Source organism: Scyliorhinus canicula, chromosome 28 (genome assembly GCF_902713615.1).
Source record: "Scyliorhinus canicula chromosome 28, sScyCan1.1, whole genome shotgun sequence".
In the NCBI taxonomy this organism is placed as follows: Eukaryota; Metazoa; Chordata; class Chondrichthyes; order Carcharhiniformes; family Scyliorhinidae; genus Scyliorhinus; species Scyliorhinus canicula.
The window spans coordinates 19450765-19470544 of NC_052173.1; the positions used below are offsets into that span (position 1 = coordinate 19450765).

General features: G+C 49.6%; 1 protein-coding gene across 3 annotated transcripts in view; it reads left to right on the plus strand.

Moving 5' to 3' along the window:
- The first annotated feature begins 425 nt into the window (after nt 1-425).
- LOC119958124 (5'-AMP-activated protein kinase subunit gamma-1) overlaps nt 426-19780 on the plus strand; it is a 74257-nt gene continuing 54902 nt past the window's right edge. The window contains exon 1 of one of the 3 annotated variants that reach the window (XM_038786383.1): nt 426-568. Coding sequence is in view for 1 of the 3 variants with exons in the window: in XM_038786381.1 (XP_038642309.1) it covers nt 560-568 (9 nt within the window). In the remaining 2 variants the exon portion in view is untranslated. The remainder of the gene's footprint in view (nt 569-19780) is intronic. The other 2 variants (XM_038786382.1, XM_038786381.1) reach the window with 2 other exon arrangements.

Sequence of the window (19780 nt, forward strand, 5' to 3'; positions counted from 1 at the left end):
GCTGGCTGGTGCCAGCAGGGGGTGCTGGCGGCGGCGGGCGCTGGGAGCAGAGCTGGCTGGAGCTGGGAGCTGGGAGCAGAGCTGGCTGGTGCCGGCAGGGGGCGCTGGCGGCGGCGTGCGCTGGGAGCAGAGCTAGCTGGAGCCGGGCGCTGGGAGCAGAGCTGGCTGGAGCTGGACGCTGGGAGCAGAGCTGGCTGGAGCCGGCAGGGGGCGCTGGCGGCGGCGGGCGCTGGGAGCAGAGCTGGCTGGTGCCAGCAGGGGGTGCTGGCGGCGGCGGGCGCTGGGAGCAGAGCTGGCTGGAGCTGGGCGCAGAGCTGGCTGGTGCCAGCAGGGGGTGCTGGCGGCGGCGGGCGCTGGGAGCAGAGCTGGCTGGAGCTGGGAGCTGAGAGCTGTGGCCCACCTTGCTGCTGTGCTCAGCTTGTTGGTTGGCGGGCGGGGTGGGAGAGACCGGGGACGGAAGCTGTGTATGTGGATGGCGGAGAGGAGGCGAAAGTGCGGAAAAGAGTGAATGAGAATCGGGGACAGGTTGTTGGGGAGTGCGAGGCGGTGAGTGCGAGCCATGGAGTCGGTAAGTGAGAGGAGAAGCCGAGCGGCTGTCCCTGGCGCCACCTTGTCCTCCAGCCTCCTCAATGCTCCACTCCCCAGATGGGGTCACACATCCTGTTCTAACCCTAATTGCAGTGTGAAATCTGAGAGATCATTGGCCGGTCTGCATCATTTAACCCTGCCTGTAACAACCTTTGGGACTAATTGTTGCTTTGAGGTTTCAATAAGGAGCAGGACTAATGTCTTGAGGAAGGGAGGGAGGTTTGTTGTAGATCTCCAGAGATGGACTAACTAACAGGGGACCATCATGCCAAAGAAGACCAGGATGAATAATCCAGGATTTGAACTTGGAAGGGGGGCGGAGAGTTAAGAGGTGAAACTTGGCAGAAATCTCCCACAGCCTTTATGAGTCAATCTGGATTTGAGCAATAAATAAATAATCTTTATTAGTGTCACAAGTAGGTTTAGATTAACACTGCAATGAAGTTACTGTGAAAATCCCCTCGTCGCCACACTCCTGTTCGGGTCAGAGGGAGAATTCAGAATGTCCAATTCACCTAACAGCACGTCTTTCGGGACTTGTGGGAGGAAACTGGAGCACCCGGAGGGAACCCACGCAGACACGGGGAGAACGTGCAGACTCCGCACAGACAGTGACCCAAGCCGGGAATCGAACCTGGGACCCTGGAGCTGTGAAGCAACAGGGCTAACCACTGTGCTACCGTGCCGTTCAATAGTCATTCCTTGCTCCACAATCCCAACAAAACTATAAGCCCCCCCCCCCCCCCCCCCCCCCTCCATTCAAGGTAACACCATTGCATAGTGGATAATGCATGACCCCCCCTTTAGCTCTGGAAAGGACCTCAAAGCAAATTTTTTTTGGTTCCTGGAATGAGCATTCTCCTTTGTTTACTGCAGATACATTTATCTAACGTGCTTATTGATGTGTGTGGTGCGTATACGAACCAAGTGTTTGCTTTTATGATCTGTTCAGTCTCCAATGAATGCAACTAATGTAATTATTTTGAATATCTAATAGAACAATTCCACTTTGGAAATGTGGCATTGTGTGGTGCCTCATTTGCCACAGTGTAACAAGCTGTTAAACAATGTCTTGGAACCTTGTAACAAAAGAGAAAAACCTGCTGAACAATTTATTCTTTAGCAGAAGTAACTTTGGAGACTTTAATTCAGTAAATCTCCGTCAGAACCAGGAATATAAGCAGCAATTATTAACATAATAACCAGTGGTAGTACGTGTCTCTGTCAAACATTGCAGGCAGGGAGTTTGATTCGGTATGCATCCTCTCAAACTGCGGGACTTGAAGTCAAACCGAAACGGAAAACACCCTTTGACATTAAACACAGAAATAAGTTGCATGGTTTTCTTGATGTTTTATGCCTTGATACAGCACACCTTATTTCATTACCTTTTTCTCTTTTGGGTTGCAATTGCTGATTTGCATGGCTTTTAATGAGTAGTTCTCATCAGGTTATCATTGCTGTTTGCTGCTGGTATTGAGATAATAAGTTCCTAATTTCCCTTGAGATGGAATTTGAGACAAGAATGCAATGTAATACTAGGAATGCATTTCGCCGTACTGTATATCTGTGTCTTTCATTTGGTTCTAGATTGCACTCCTCATATCTGTACTGAAATGTGATCTTGGAATGCTGCGTTCTTATCTACCTGAAACTTTACAAATACCTTCCAATTTGTGCAGTTTCCTCAAGCAAATAGGCTATAATAGTGGCCCTCTTTGCTTAACAGTTGGGTTTTTGTGGCCTGTTACTTTCTCCCTTCTGTTTCTCTAGCTTGCCCTTAGCATGGACCATTCACTGGGGCCTTTTCTTGGGGTGGCACATTCCACTATCTGTTTGCTCTTTGGGTAAAGAATTTTCTGCTGAATCCCCTATTGAATTTCTTAGTGACCATCTTTATCTCCAGTTTTGGACTCTTCCGGAATCATGTTTGATTGTTGCCCTGCCTTACAGGTACCAACCATTCTATTTTTCGAAGAAAAAGTGACAGTTCTTTCTTGCTCGGTTTTTGCAGGCAATAAGCCAGAAACTTTGTAGCACCCAAACCTGTCTTGGGGCTAGCTGGTATAACTAGCAGGGGTTACTGACTTGTATTCCAGGAGCAGAACTAATCTTTGAGAGGACAAAGGTAGCTAAGCATCTGTGTTGCAGACTACTTTATGGGTGGCATGGTGTCACAGTGGTTAGCACTGCTGCCTCAGCACCAAGGATCTGCGTTTGATTCAGTCCATACTGTCTGTGTGGAGTTTGCATGTTCTTCCTGTGTTGCTTTTTGAAATGCCAAAAGACCGACACTACCACAATTCTGAGGAGATTGAGAGCATTCAACTTGGACTGATTTAAAAAAAAATTTTTTTAAGAGTACCCAAGTTATTTTTTTTTTCCAATTAAGGGGCAATTTAGCATGCCCAATCCACCTACCCTACACATCTTTGTGGGGGTGAGACCCACGCAGACACGGGGAGAATGTACAAACTCCGCACGGACAGTGACCCGGGGCCGGGATCGAACCCGGGTCCTCAGCTCTGTGAGGCAGCAGTGCTAACCACTGTGCCACCGTGCCGCCCCCTCAACGTGGACCAGAAATGGCGCAGCTCTTGCCGTGGAATCAACAGATAAACGTGCTTGTTAGCTAAATTGGACATTCTGAATTCTCCCTCTGTGACCCGAACAGGCGCCGGAATGTGGCGACTAGGGACTTTTCACAGTAACTTCATTGCAGTGTTAATGTAAGCCTACTTGTGACAATAATAAAGATTATTATTATTAATAAAATTGAGTGTAAGGAATAAAACTCAAAATTGTAAATATTGACTTGCATCAATTTGATATGAATCCTTCCATGTTTTATTCTGTTTTGCAGAATTTAACAACAGCCTGAAAGATGTTGTCTCACCTCTTCCCATGTGAAACATGAGGCTCACTGAGTCGGTCTGAATAATTTAGCCACCTCCTGATTAAAATTAATTTGCACTGACGATGCTTTTTTTTTCCAAACAAGATTAAGTTCCTGTAAACGCAGCAGCACAAAAACCTGGCTACCTTGAATTTATTTGGTTAACAGGTTGCACCAGTTCCAAAGGAATCTCTCTCCCCCCAACCCCCTCCACCCCGTTTATTTGTTACTCGTGAGAAGTTAGCATTGACCCGGACATCTCCTTGCAGTGGTTGATGTTTGTGGAGCAGTGGTTGATGTTTGTGGAGCATGTGGTGACATTGAATTCAACTGGTCTTCACTGTTACGACTTTTTGAAATTTTGATTGAGCCAGCGCTAGCTATGAATATTTCTGGTGGGGGGTGGGGGGTGGGGGGTGGGAGGGGCACAATTCTATGGATTAGTTGGAGTGAGTGATGTGTTTTAACTGTGATGGGAGCCATCCCCTAATGAAACCACATGGTTAATGTATGAAACCAGGAAGAGCATGATTTTGTGTGCTTGTGCTAATTTTGTACAGTGAATTGGAATGTTAGGATATAATCCACTATAATAAGCACTGGCTGATTTTGAGAGAGGATGTGTGGTTACAACTTGGAAGAATTATGTGATTGCATTTGTGTCCTTGTCTAAAGTTGTCATTAATCCCTGTAGTCATAATTTAAGATTGTATATGTGTGTGGTGCGCGTGTGTGTGGCGCGTGTGTGTGTATGTGTGTGGTGTGTGTTTTGGGCAACTAACAAGGACGTACAGAGAGACCTTGTGCTCCATGTGCATTGATCGCTAAAGGCACAAGGACAGGTAGATATGGTGGTTAAGAAGGCATATGGAATACTTGCCTTTATCAGCTGAGGCATGGAATATAAGAGCAGGGAGGTTATGATGGAGCTGCATAAAGCACTGGTTTGGCACAGTTAGAGTACTGTGCGCAGTTCTGGTCGCCACATTCTAGGAAAGATGTGATTGAACTAAAGACAGTGCAGAGGAGATTCACCAGGATGCTGCCTGGGCTGGAGCGTCTCAGCTATGAAGAGAGGCTGGTTAGGCTGGGGTTCTCCTTGGAGCAGAGAAGGCTGAGGGGGGACCTGATTGAGGTGTATAAAATTATGAGGGACATAGATAGGGTGGATAGGAAGGAATCTTTCCCCTGCGAGAGGTTAATAACCAGGGGTATAGATTTATGGTAAGGGGCAGAATGTTTTGAGAAAATACATTTTCATCCAGAGGGTGGTAGGAGTCTGGAGCTCTCTGACTGAAAGGGTGGTAGAGGCAGGAACCCTCACAACATTTAAGAAGCATTTAGATGAGCAATTGAAACACCACAGCACACAAGGCTATGACAAAGTGCTGGGAAATGGGATTAGAATAGATAGGTGCTGGATGGCCGTGCAGACTTAAAAAATTTTTTTTAGAGCATCCAATTATTTTTTTCCAATTAAGGGGCAATTTAGCATGGCCAATCCACCTACCCTGCACATCTTTGGGTTGTGGGGGCGAAACCCACACAAACAGCGGGAGAATGTGCAAACTCCACACGGACAGTGACCCAGGGCCGGGATCGAGCCTGGGACCTCAGCGCCGTGAGGCAACAGGGCTAACCACTGTGCCACCGTGCCGCCTGCTGACGCAGACCTGATGGGCCGAAGGGCCTCTTTCTGTGCTGTAAAACTCTATGACTATGTTTAATGAATCCCACACCATCCATTTGTGTTGTCCACAACTTGATTATTCATCTCCCAAGAACGATTAAATATGGGTGTAACTTGCCAAAGGAGAGGTGGAATTTCTCTCTCCACGACTTCTACTTCATCCATAAAAGTGTTATAAAGGAAAATCTTTTGAATGGTATGCCAAGTGAACATTTCAGCTTTGTGAAGGGGGGAAGCTGCAGGTACGAGTACAAAACTCTAGTACGGCCGCATTTGGAGTATTGCGTACAGTTCTGGTCGCCTCATTATAGGAAGGACGTGGAAGCTTTGGAACGGGTGCAGAGGAGATTTACCAGGATGTTGCCTGGTATGGAGGGAAAATCTTATGAGGAAAGGCTGATGGACTTGAGGTTGTTTTCGTTAGAGAGAAGAAGGTTAAGAGGTGACTTAATAGGGGCATACAAAATGATCAGAGGGTTAGATAGGGTGGACAGCGAGAGACTTCTCCCGCGGATGGAGGTGGCTAGCACGAGGGGACATAGCCTTAAATTGAGGGGTAATAGATATAGGACAGAGGTCAGAAGTGTGTTTTTACGCAAAGAGTGGTGAGGCCGTGGAATGCCCTACCTGCAACAGTAGTGAACTCGCCAACATTGGGGGCATTTAAAAGTTTATTGGATAAGCATATGGATGATAATGGCATAGTGTAGGTTAGATGGCCTTTAGATTTTTTCCATGTTGGTGCAACATCGAGGGCCGAAGGGCCTGTACTGCGCTGTATCGTTCTATGTTCTATGTACGTTTCATTCTTGGTTACTGTTGAGCAGGGGAACTCTCTCTGACTCTGCTGTCCAAAGTTTCACTTGTTAAGAGCGGGCAGGAACCTTCATTAGAAATTGGTGGTGTCAAGATGCAATTCGTGGGCAGTATGGTGGTGCAGTGGGTTAGCCCTGCTGCCTCACGATGCCGAGGACCCAGGTTCTATCCTGGCTCTGGGTCACTGTCCGTGTGGAGTTTGCACATTCTCCCCGTGTTTGCGTGGGTTTCACCCCCACAACCCAAAGATGTGCAGGGTAGGTGGATTGGCCACGCTAAATTGCCCCTTAATTGGAAAAAATGAATTGGGTGCTCAAAATTTATTTTACATTTAAAAAAAAAAGATGCAATGTGAGCAGTTATACAGCAGCCAGTGTGCAGAGATCAAGTTGCACCATCGCCTCTTTCCACGTGGCTTCCCTGACAGCTTTGCTTTATGTTTGTGCTAATATTGGTCCTCCAATATTAAACGTGCGGTGTGAGGGCGATTCGCCCTATCCAATACATCAGTGTCTTTATGCAGTTTAGTGACACAAGACAAAGTGTGCTGCAAATGACTTTGTAGCATTCTTAAAATTTCATTTCCAATTTGTGGCATTTTGGTTTGTTTTGTTCAATTACTGATTCTGACTCCCAGCATTTTACGAATATTCAGATGCCTTTTTGATCCATCCCCAATACTTTCTCAGCAATATGCCGAAAGTTTCACACTGTCAGTGCCTTGGAAAGGTCAATAATCACATGCAAATCTTTTTCCATGTTTAGAAATGGGCGACCATTTGTCATATTTTTGGTTCTGGTTTGCATTATTTTCTATTCGTACTAAAACCCACCTTCAGTGGTATCAGTCTCCCTTACCCTGCCAACTTGCCAACATAGACCATAGAACAGTACAGCACAGAACATGCCCTTCGGCCCTCGATGTTGTGCTGAGCATTGTCTGAAACCAAGATCAAGCTATGCCACTCCCTGTCATTCTGGTGGGCTCCATGTGCCTATCCAATAACCGCTTGAAAGTTCCTAAAGTGTCCGACTCCACTATCACAGCAGGCAGTCCCTTCCACACCCTAACCACTCTCTGAGTAAAGAAAAGAACAATACAGCATAGAAACAGGCCCTTTGACCCTCCAAGCCTGTACCGGTCATGATACCACCCGTGGCCAAAACCTTCAGCTCTTCCTTGTGCCATCTCCCTCTATACCCATCCTATCCAAGCTTGCAGTCTTTTCCAGATTTTGTAATGCATACAATCCAAGAACCCTCTCTAGTATTGTTTCAAAATGCTCTAAATGGCAGGTCACCCAGATCGGATCTGTGTGAACTCCGCCAATCTCTGGTTTCTCCCCTGCTGTCAATTGGTAGCAGACCTACCTTTGAATGGCACAGTTCTGGGTTCAAGTCGAACTGCAGGACCTGAGCACAACAATGAAGGCTGACACTCCAGTGCAGTATCGAGGGAGTGCTGTGCTGTCTTTCAGGGGTGACGGTGACGCAGTGTTATTATCACTGCTCTAGTAATCCAGAGACCCAGCTCTGGAGACCTGGAAGTGAATCGCACCATGGAAGATGGTGGAAATAAAATCCAATAAAATCTGGAATTAAAAGTCTAATTGGGGCCATGAAATGATTGTCGATTGTTGTAAAAACCCATCTGGGAAGGAAATCTGCCGCCCTTACCCAGTCTGGCCTACATGTGACTCCAGACCCACATCAACATGTCTGCCCTCTGACATGGCCTAGCAAACCACTCAGTTCAAGGGCAATTAGGGATGGGCAACAAATGCTGACCCAACTAGTGACACCCACATCCCCTGAACGAATAGGAAACAAAGTTAAACTGAAGCCTTTCATTGGCCCTCGAGGGTAAAAGATTGCATGGAGCTACTTTGAAGACGAGCAGGGGAAGTTCGCCCCGGTGTCCTGACCAATATTTATCCCTCGATCAACATGATAAAAAGCAACCTATTATCTGGCTCATTATCACATTGCTGTTTGTGGAAGCTTGCTGTGCGCAAATTGGTTGTTGCGTCTCCTACATTACAACAGTGACTGCACTTCAGAAAATACTTCATCAGCTGTAAGCACACTTTGAGATGCCTGATGGTTGTGAGAAGTGCTCAATAAATGCAGTCTTTCTGCTTTTTCCCTCGTCACCACACTCTGAGCTCTGCCACTTTTCAGTGCAGCTCGCTATTTGCTATTAATTTTCCCAGCTTTAGGGCAGCACGGTGGCGCAGTGGATTAGCCCTATTGCCTCACTGCGCCGAGGTCCCAGATTCGATCCCGGCTCTGGGTCACTGTCCGTGTGGAGTTTGCACATTCTCCCTGTGTTTGCGTGGGTTTCGCCCCCACAACCCAAAGATGTGCAGGGTAGGTGGATTGGCCACGCTAAATTGCCCCTTAATTGGGAAAAATGAATTGGGTATTCGAAATTTATATATATATATTTAGAAAAAATTCCCAGCTTTCATCCATTTTATATGAACGTCCTGGTTATTTGGTATGAGCATTGCTTGTAGCATCATACTGCCTAATCTTCCAGTGCCATCACCGTCCTGCAGGTAGCAGGACAGTCAGTGAGGCCCCGTTCATCGGACCCCCTCTCTCCGTTCTTCGACAGTGTTAGCTGCCATTGCTGTAGAAAATGTTTTCGACACCATACAGTGACCCACCAGGAGTAAGCCAACCAATCCATGAAATATATAAATACTGTACAAAATTCCTGCTGCCCCTAATTGTGAACAGCAATGCTTTCCATAATAATTAAATATTATTCCATACATTGGCCTCTAATATGCTGCTACATATTCCCCCTCATGTGAATATTAGGCTAATTGCTTTGTCAGTCCTGGTGCCTTTTTAAAATGGAGTTCTGCATTCGATACCTTCCAACCCTAGCCTGCAGTCCCCATTAACAGTGGCTTTGTGCTGTGTCAGTCGAAATGAGCTTTCATCCTTGAAGTAGGAAAACTTGCCACAGGAAAATGGTTAATTGGTGCTGGAGGAAGTATATATTTATTTTGTTCTTAATACAAATCAGCTTCCTTGTGTGTCCTCAGCAAGCCATTGCTCTGCTGTTTTGATTCTGTAGTGTTAAGTTATATTGGTAAGTCGACGGTATTCTGTTCTAAGAATGAACTGTTCAAAGCAAAATTACTTTATTGTACGTCTAGAACAAACAGAGTTGTTATCTCTGGGTTGTTACCCGTGCCACGTGCTAGCAAAGTGAGAAATAAGGAGAGAGAGGAGTTGAACACGTGGCTACAGGGATGGTGCAGGAGGGAGGGTTTTGGTTTCCTGGATAATTGGGGCTCATTCTGGGGTAGGTGGGACCTCTACAAACAGGATGGTCTTCACCTGAACCAGAGGGGTACCAATATCCTGGGGGGGAGATTTGTTAGTGCTCTTCGGGGGGGTTTAAACTAATTCAGCAGGGGGATGGGAACCTAAATTGTAGTCCCAGTGTACAGGATGTTGAGAGTAGTGAGGTCAGGGATAGGGTTAAAAGTTCGAAAGAGGGCACCGGTAAGCAGGACGCTGGTTTGAAGTGTGTCTACTTCAACGCCAGGAGCATCCGGATTAAGGTGGGTGAGCTTGCAGCATGGGTTGGTACCTGGGATCTCGATGTTGTGGCGATTTCGGAGACATGGGTAGAGCAGGGACAGGAATGGTTGTTGCAGGTTCCAGGATTTAGATGTTTCTGTAAGAACAGAGAAGATGGTAAAAGAGGGGGGGGTGTGGCATTGTTAATCAAGGAAAGTATTACGGCGGTAGAAAGGACGCTTGAGGACTCGTCTACTGAGGCAGTATGGGCCGAGGTTAGGAACAGTAGAGGAGAGGTCACCCTGTTGGGAGTTGTCTATAGACCTCCGAATAGTTCCAGAGATGTAGAGGAAAGGATTGCAAAGATGATTCTTGACAGGAGCGAGAGTAACAGGGTAGTTGTTATGGGGGACTTTAACTTTCCAAATATTGACTGGAAATACTATAGTTCGAGTACTATAGATGGGTCAGTTTTTGTGCAGTGTGTGCAGGAGGGTTTTCTGACACAGTATGTAGACAGGCCAACAAGGGGCGAGGCCACATTGGATTTGGTACTGGGTAATGAACCCGACCAGGTGTTAGATTTAGATGTAGGTGAGCACTTTGGTGATAGTGATCACAACTCGGTTATGTTTACTTTAGCAATGGGCAGGGATAGGTATATACCGCAAGGCAAGAATTATAGCTGGGGAAAAGGCAATTATGATGCTATTCGGCAAGATTTAGGATGTATAGGATGGGGAAGGAAACTGCAGGGGATGGGTACAAACGAAATGTGGAGCTTTTTCAAGGAACAGCTACTGCGTGTCCTTGATAAGTATGTACATGTCAGGCAGGGAGGAAGTTGTCGAGCAAGGGAACCGTGGTTTACTAAGGAAGTTGAAGCACTTGTCAAGAGGAAGAAGAAGGCTTATGTTAGGATGAGACATGAAGGCTCAGTTAGGGCACTTGAGAGTTACAAGTTAGCCAGGAAGGACCTAAAGGGAGAGTTAAGAAGAGCGAGGAGAGGACACGAAAAGTCGTTGGCGGATAGGATCAAGGAAAACCCTAAGGCTTTCTATAGGTATATCAGGAATAAAAGAATGACTAGAGTAAGATTAGGGCCAATCAAGGATAGTAGTGGAAAGTTGTGTGTGGAATCAGAGGAGATAGGGGAAGCATTAAATGGATATTTTTCGTCAGTGTTTACACTGGAGAAAGACAATGTTGTCGAGGAGAACACTCAGGTTCAGTCGACCAGGCTAGATTGAATTGAGGTTCAAAAGGAGGAGGTGCTAGCAATTTTAGAAAATGTCAAAATAGATAAGTCCCCTGGGCCAGATGGGATTTATCCTAGGATTCTCTGGGAAGCCAGGGAGGAGATTGCAGAGCCTTTGTCCTTGATCTTTATGTCGTCTTTGTCGACAGGAATAGTGCCGGAAGACTGGAGGATAGCAAATGTTGTCCCCTTGTTCAAGAAGGGGAGTAGAGACAACCCTGGTAATTATAGACCTGTGAGCCTTACTTCGGTTGTGGGTAAAATGTTGGAAAAGGTTATAAGAGATAGGGTTTATAATCATCTTGAAAAGAACAAGTTGATTAGCGATACTCAACACGGTTTTGTGAAGGGTAGGTCATGCCTCACAAACCTTATTGAGTTTTTTGAGAAGGTGACCAAACAGGTGGATGAGGGTAAAACTGTTGATGTGGTGTATATGGATTTCAGTAAGGCGTTTGATAAGGTTCCCCACGGTAGGCTATTGCAGAAAATAAGGAAGTATGGAATTGAAGGTGATTTAGCGGTTTGGATCAGTAATTGGCTAGCTGAAAGAAGACAGAGGGTGGTGGTTGATGGCAAATGTTCATCCTGGAGTTCAGTTACTAGTGGTGTACCGCAAGGATCTGTTTTGGGGCCACTGCTGTTTGGCATTTTTATAAATGACCTGGAGGAGGGTGTAGAAGGATGGGTTAGTAAATTTGCAGATGTCACGAAGGTCGGTGGAGTTGTGGATAGTGCTGAAGGATGTTATAGGATACAGAGGGACATAGTTAAGCTGCAGAGCTGGGCTGAGAGGTGGCAGATGGAGTTTAATGCGGAAAAGTGTGAGGTGGTTCACTTTGGAAGGAGTAACAGGAATGCAGAGTACTGGGCTAATGGCAAGATTCTTGGTAGTGTAGATGAACAGAGAGATCTTGGGATCCAGGTACATAAATCCCTGAAAGTTGCCACCCAGGTTAATAGGGCTGTTAAGAAGGCATATGGTGTGCTAGCCTTTATAAGCAGGGGGATTGAGTTTCGGAACCACAAGGTCATGCTGCAGCTGTACATAACTCTGGTGCGGCCACACCTGGAGTACTGCGTGCAGTTCTGGTCACCACATTATAGGAAGGATGTGGAAGCTTTGGAAAGGGTTCAGAGGAGATTTACTAGGATGTTGCCTGGTATGGAGGGAAGGTCTTACGAGGAAAGGCTCAGGGACTTGAGGTTGTTTTCGTTAGAGAGGAGAAGGCTGAGAGGTGACTTAATAGAGACATATAAGATAGTCAGAGGGTTAGATAGGGTGGACAGTGAGAGTCTTTTTCCTCGGATGGTGATGACCAACACGAGGGGACATAGCTTTAAATTGAGGGGGTGATAGATATAGGACAGATGTCAGAGGCAGTTTCTTTACTCAGAGTAGTAGGGGTGTGGAACGCCCTGCCTGCAACAGTAGTAGACTCGCCAACTTTAAGGGCATTTAAGTGGTCACTGGATAGACATATGGATGAAAATGGAATAGTGTAGGTCAGATAGGCTTCAGATGGTTTCACAGGTCGGCGCAACATGGAGGGCCGAAGGGCCCGTACTGCGCTGTAGTGTTCTATGTTCTATGTCTTGTGTTAAAATTGATATCAGATTTCTGAGTGCTGCTAAACTGCGATTGTACCATTGGCAGCGACTTCAATTCCATTTCATTATTCATGGTGTGTGGGGGGAGGGGGTGGGGGGGGGGGTGGGGTGGGGGGGGGTGTGGGTTGGGGGGGGTGTGGGTTGGGGGGGGTGGGGTGGGGGGGGTGTGGGTTGGGGGGGGTGGGGGGTTGGGGGTGTGGGGGGGGGTGGTTGTGGGGGTGTGTGGGGGGGGGTGGAGAAAGCTTTTTCCTGTATATTGTTCAGCCCAAGAACAGTTATTGTGTGGCTCAGGCAACTGCAGGTTGCACCACGCTCAAGTATGTCTGTTTATTATTGCAAGCTATGATCTTGTGTGGCCTGGCTGGCAGTGGTACTAAGTTCCTCCTCAAAGCTGCATTTTTACTGGGTCAGCACTGCCAGATGTTGATGCCTGGGTTTTGGGCAGCTGGCTGCCACTGGAAGAGACACCAGGGAGGATGTCTTGCCTTGTTAACTTGGCCTTCCTGGCAGACCAGATTGAGTGAAACTGTCAGATGAATGTGCAGGTTACAGCCAGCTGTACTCGGCCTGTGTAGCGGGAGGCAGTGGTGCCACTTCTAGTCTTGCAGCATGTCAAGCACCTTCAGTATTGGGCAGCATGGTGGCACAGTGGTTAGCACAGTTGCCTCACGGCGCCAAGGTCCCTGGTTCGATCCTGGCTCTGGGTCACTGTCCGTGTGAAGTTTGCACATTCTCCCCGTGTTTGTGCTTGTCTCAGTTTGTGCCTGCACTGTGTGGCCCTGCTGTCATTGTGGAGCTTGAAACTGTGCTCAGGATTGACCTTTTCTGGTCCAGAGCACGGATGAAATTCTTAGAGGCCTGGAAAGAGTAAAGGCGAGAAGGATGTTCCCCCCTGGCTGGAAAATCTAGAACATGAGGCGCAATCTCAGGATATGGTGTCGGCCATTTTGGACAGAGATGAGGCAAAATCTCTTCACACAAAAGGGTTGTGAATCTTTGGAATTCTCTAGTGCAGAGGTTTGCTGTGGATGTTCAAGCTAGCTCTTGATAGATTCTTGGGCATGAAAGAATAGAGGGAGGTGAAGTTGATGTACAAGACCAGCCATTGCATTGGCACAACAGCGGAAGGGGCTAAATGGCCTGTTCCTCCTATTCCTGTATTTCGAGGAGGATCCCTCTCGATCATCTCATTTCGAGGATGATGATACCGAAGACTTTCTCAGCGTTCCTCCGGTCACCTTGACTGACTGTTCTGATGGAAGTTCCCAGACCTGAAACATGGGACGGAATTCTCCCATTTTGTGGCTGAGTGCGGGAGCGGGTGGCTCCGGTGCTGCCTGTCCTGCCGACAGGAATAGTGGGATCCCACCTCGGATTCTGCATTTGGAACCTCATTAATTATGCACAAGCGGGTTCTCCTCCGACTCCCCTGGCACTCCAGCTGATTCATCCGTCTATCCTCAGCTGATGGGTTTGAAGATCCTGGTGCCACATGTAAATGCCAGTCCAGCACACTCCTCACTCCAGTCCACCTGTCTTTGCCAGACCGCATAGGACGTCAACATCCCAGACAGAAAAGGATAGTGGCCTCAAGAAGTCTGTTCCTCAACTCAACCACCCTCTCTCAAGCCCAGCACCTGCAAAGTGCCCCACTTTGACCTCTGCCCATTGCCTCTTGGAGTCTCCACCCATTCCATTCCAGTAAATAATGTAGTGTGCCTTTGATCGCCTTGTGTGTGAGCTATTCACGCAGCCTTGTCAGGGTCCAGCTTCCCTCCCCTCAGTCTTCTCTCTGCTTTCCATTGTTCACCTTCATCTGCCTTATCCCTCTTCCCGCTCTCGTAACCCTCCCTCCAGCACAGCCCTTCTTCCGCACTGCGCCTCTTGTCTATCTTAGGCCACACCTCTAGCCTCATCTCACACTCCACCCAGTTCAAACTGTGGGCCTTTGTTGTGATGGCTGCACGGGTCCCACAGCACAGTCCTATCCAGATAGACACTGCTGTGGTAGTGGGGCAATGAGACCCCTGTATACCCCAACCACAGGCACAGTACTGAACTGAGATAGTGACACAGGAGGGTCCATGGGTCCCACAGCACTGTCCTGTCCAGATAGACACTGCTGTGTGACAGCACGGGGAAGGAGATCCCACAGGGACAGTACTGAACTGAGATAGTGACACAGGAGGGTCCATGGGTCCCACAGCACAGTGCTGCCCAGATAGACACTGCTGTGTGACAGCACGGGGAAGGAGATCCCACAGACACAGTACTGAACTGAGATAGTGACACAGGAGGGTCCATGGGTCCCACAGCACAGTGCTGCCCAGATAGACACTGCTGTGTGGCAGCACGGGGAAGGAGATCCCGCAGGGACAGTACTGAACTGAGATAGTGACACAGGAGTGTCCATGGGTCCTACAGCACAGTCCTGTCCAGATAGACACTGCTGTGTGACAGCACGGGGACGGAGATCCCTGACCACAGGCACAGTACTGAACTGAGATAGTGACACAGGAGGGTCCATGGGTCCCACAGCACAGTGCTGTCCAGATAGACACTGCTGTGTGACAGCACGGGGAAGGAGATCCCTGACCACAGACACAGTACTGAACTGAGATAGTGACACAGGAGGGTCCACGGGTCCCACAGCACAGTCCTGTCCAGATAGACACTGCTGTGTGACAGCACGGGGAAGGAGATCCCGCAGGGACAGTACTGAACTGAGATAGTGACACAGGAGGGTCCATGGGTCCCACAGCACAGTGCTGCCCAGATAGACACTGCTGTGTAGCAGCACGGGGAAGGAGATCCCTGACCACAGGCACAGTACTGAACTGAGATAGTGACACAGGAGGGTCCATGGGTCCCACAGCACAGTCCTGCCCAGATAGACACTGCTGTGTGGCAGCACGGGGAAGGAGATCCCGCAGACACAGTACTGAACTGAGATAGTGACACAGGAGGGTCCATGGGTCCCACAGCACAGTGCTGCCCAGATAGACACTGCTGTGTGACAGCACGGGGAAGGAGATCCCTGACCACAGGCACAGTACTGAACTGAGATAGTGACACAGGAGGGTCCATGGGTCCCACAGCACAGTCCTGTCCAGATAGACACTGCTGTGTGACAGCACGGGGAAGGAGATCCCGCAGGGACAGTACTGAACTGAGATAGTGACACAGGAGGGTCCATGGGCCCCACAGCACAGTGCTGTCCAGATAGACACTGCTGTGTGGCAGCACGGGGAAGGAGATCCCACAGGGACAGTACTGAACTGAGATAGTGACACAGGAGGGTCCATGGGTCCCACAGCACAGTCCTGCCCAGATAGACACTGCTGTGTGACAGCACGGGGAAGGAGATCCCTGACCACAGACACAGTACTGAACTGAGATAGTGACACAGGAGGGTCCATGGGTCCCACAGCACAGTCCTGTCCAGATAGACACTGCTGTGTGGCAGCACGGGGAAGGAGATCCCACAGACACAGTACTGAACTGAGATAGTGACACAGGAGGGTCCATGGGTCCCACAGCACAGTGCTGCCCAGATAGACACTGCTGTGTGGCAGCACGGGGAAGGAGATCCCACAGACACAGTACTGAACTGAGATAGTGACACAGGAGGGTCCATGGGTCCCACAGCACAGTCCTGCCCAGATAGACACTGCTGTGTGGCAGCACGGGGAAGGAGATCCCGCAGACACAGTACTGAACTGAGATAGTGACACAGGAGGGTCCATGGGTCCCACAGCACAGTCCTGCCCAGATAGACACTGCTGTGTGGCAGCACGGGGAAGGAGATCCCACAGGCACAGTACTGAACTGAGATAGTGACACAGGAGGGTCCATGGGTCCCACAGCACAGTCCTGCCCAGATAGACACTGCTGTGTGGCAGCACAGGGAAGGAGATCCCACAGACACAGTACTGAACTGAGATAGTGACACAGGAGGGTCCATGGGTCCCACAGCACAGTCCTGTCCAGATAGACACTGCTGTGTGGCAGCACGGGGAAGGAGATCCCGCAGACACAGTACTGAACTGAGATAGTGACACAGGAGGGTCCATGGGCCCCACAGCACAGTGCTGCCCAGATAGACACTGCTGTGTGGCAGCACGGGGAAGGAGATCCCTGACCACAGGCACAGTACTGAACTGAGATAGTGACACAGGAGGGTCCATGGGTCCTACAGCACAGTCCTGTCCAGATAGGCACTGCTGTGTGACAGCACGGGGACGGAGATCCCTGACCACAGGCACAGTACTGAACTGAGATAGTGACACAGGAGGGTCCATGGGTCCCACAGCACAGTGCTGTCCAGATAGACACTGCTGTGTGGCAGCACGGGGAAGGAGATCCCACAGGGACAGTACTGAACTGAGATAGTGACACAGGAGGGTCCATGGGTCCCACAGCACAGTGCTGCCCAGATAGACACTGCTGTGTGGCAGCACGGGGAAGGAGATCCCGCAGGGACAGTACTGAACTGAGATAGTGACACAGGAGGGTCCCTGGGTCCCACAGCACAGTCCTGCCCAGATAGACACTGCTGTGTGACAGCACGGGGAAGGAGATCCCACAGACACAGTACTGAACTGAGATAGTGACACAGGAGGGTCCATGGGCCCCACAGCACAGTGCTGCCCAGATAGACACTGCTGTGTGGCAGCACGGGGAAGGAGATCCCTGACCACAGGCACAGTACTGAACTGAGATAGTGACACAGGAGGGTCCATGGGTCCCACAGCACAGTGCTGCCCAGATAGACACTGCTGTGTGGCAGCACGGGGAAGGAGATCCCTGACCACAGGCACAGTACTGAACTGAGATAGTGACACAGGAGGGTCCATGGGTCCCACAGCACAGTCCTGCCCAGATAGACACTGCTGTGTGGCAGCACGGGGAAGGAGATCCCACAGGGACAGTACTGAACTGAGATAGTGACACAGGAGGGTCCATGGGTCCCACAGCACAGTCCTGCCCAGATAGACACTGCTGTGTGGCAGCACGGGGAAGGAGATCCCACAGACACAGTACTGAACTGAGATAGTGATACAGGAGGGTCCATGGGTCCCACAGCACAGTCCTGCCCAGATAGACACTGCTGTGTGGCAGCACGGGGAAGGAGATCCCACAGACACAGTACTGAACTGAGATAGTGACACAGGAGGGTCCATGGGTCCCACAGCACAGTCCTGCCCAGATAGACACTGCTGTGTGGCAGCACGGGGAAGGAGATCCCACAGACACAGTACTGAACTGAGATAGTGACACAGGAGGGTCCATGGGTCCCACAGCACAGTGCTGTCCAGATAGACACTGCTGTGTGGCAGCACGGGGAAGGAGATCCCTGACCACAGACACAGTACTGAACTGAGATAGTGACACAGGAGGGTCCATGGGTCCCACAGCACAGTGCTGCCCAGATAGACACTGCTGTGTGGCAGCACGGGGAAGGAGATCCCGCAGACACAGTACTGAACTGAGATAGTGACACAGGAGGGTCCATGGGTCCCACAGCACAGTGCTGCCCAGATAGACACTGCTGTGTGGCAGCACGGGGAAGGAGATCCCTGACCACAGGGACAGTACTGAACTGAGATAGTGACACAGGAGGGTCCATGGGTCCCACAGCACAGTCCTGTCCAGATAGACACTGCTGTGTGACAGCACGGGGAAGGAGATCTCGCAGGGACAGTACTGAACTGAGATAGTGACACAGGAGGGTCCATGGGTCCCACAGCACAGTCCTGCCCAGATAGACACTGCTGTGTGGCAGCACGGGGAAGGAGATCCCGCAGACACAGTACTGAACTGAGATAGTGACACAGGAGGGTCCATGGGTCCCACAGCACAGTGCTGCCCAGATAGACACTGCTGTGTGGCAGCACGGGGAAGGAGATCCCGCAGGGACAGTACTGAACTGAGATCGTGACACAGGAGGGTCCATGGGTCCCACAGCACAGTCCTGTCCAGATAGACACTGCTGTGTGGCAGCACGGGGAAGGAGATCCCACAGACACAGTACTGAACTGAGATAGTGACACAGGAGGGTCCATGGGTCCCACAGCACAGTCCTGCCCAGATAGACACTGCTGTGTGACAGCACGGGGAAGGAGATCCCTGACCACAGACACAGTACTGAACTGAGATAGTGACACAGGAGGGTCCATGGGTCCCACAGCACAGTGCTGCCCAGATAGACACTGCTGTGTGGCAGCACGGGGAAGGAGATCCCACAGGGACAGTACTGAACTGAGATAGTGACACAGGAGGGTCCATGGGTCCCACAGTACAGTCCTGTCCAGATAGACACTGCTGTGTGACAGCACGGGGAAGGAGATCCCTGACCACAGACACAGTACTGAACTGAGATAGTGACACAGGAGGGTCCATGGGTCCCACAGCACAGTGCTGTCCAGATAGACACTGCTGTGTGGCAGCACGGGGAAGGAGATCCCACAGGCACAGTACTGAACTGAGATAGTGACACAGGAGGGTCCATGGGTCCCACAGCACAGTCCTGTCCAGATAGACACTGCTGTGTGGCAGCACGGGGAAGGAGATCCCACAGACACAGTACTGAACTGAGATAGTGACACAGGAGGGTCCATGGGTTCAGCATGGAGATGGACGGCAGCAACTAGTCTGCGCCTGAGGAGTAGCGCAGCACCGCGACAGAAAGTTGTTGCACTGACCTCGAAGTCTCTGAGGGGACCGCCTTGTGCACACCACTCTTTAGCAATCAGGTTTTAGGCCAACGTAAATTCCTGCTGACATGATACGAGATTGAAAGGTCTGACAGGATGCTGGTGGGTCGCTGTCTTAATGAACATTCATGAGATGCAAATGGTGTTCACGCCACCAGCCAATGGGAAGAATGACCCAACATTGGGAGAATTGCGATGTGAATTTACACCAGCAGGTTTCCAGAAACCTGCCATGGTGTGTATCCCTCACACTCTCTCTCATTCACTCTTGTTTCCAGCATTTTGTAGAGCCATGCTGAGCGTATATTGGCTGGAATGTTTGCGCGCATAACAATGACTGCATTTCAAAACTGACCCGCTAATTTTGGGATGTCCCAAAGATGTAAACGGCCCAACAAAAATGCTATTGCTGTGGACAGATAGAATTGTCATTCTTTCACTTCTGATTCGGACAAGCTGCTGCCTGGTATGGGCTCTCCATTTGATCAGTAATCCCACTAGCTGGAGGCAGTGGAGCTGTGGTTAAACTCCTTTTTCACATGTCTATCTACTCTCCAAGGGATTCCAGCACAGCCGGGCAACTGTTTAAATTCCTCAGAGTGGATTCAGCACACCAGTGAATTGCCCAATGGATGAAGACGACGAGAACTGAAAGAAAAAGG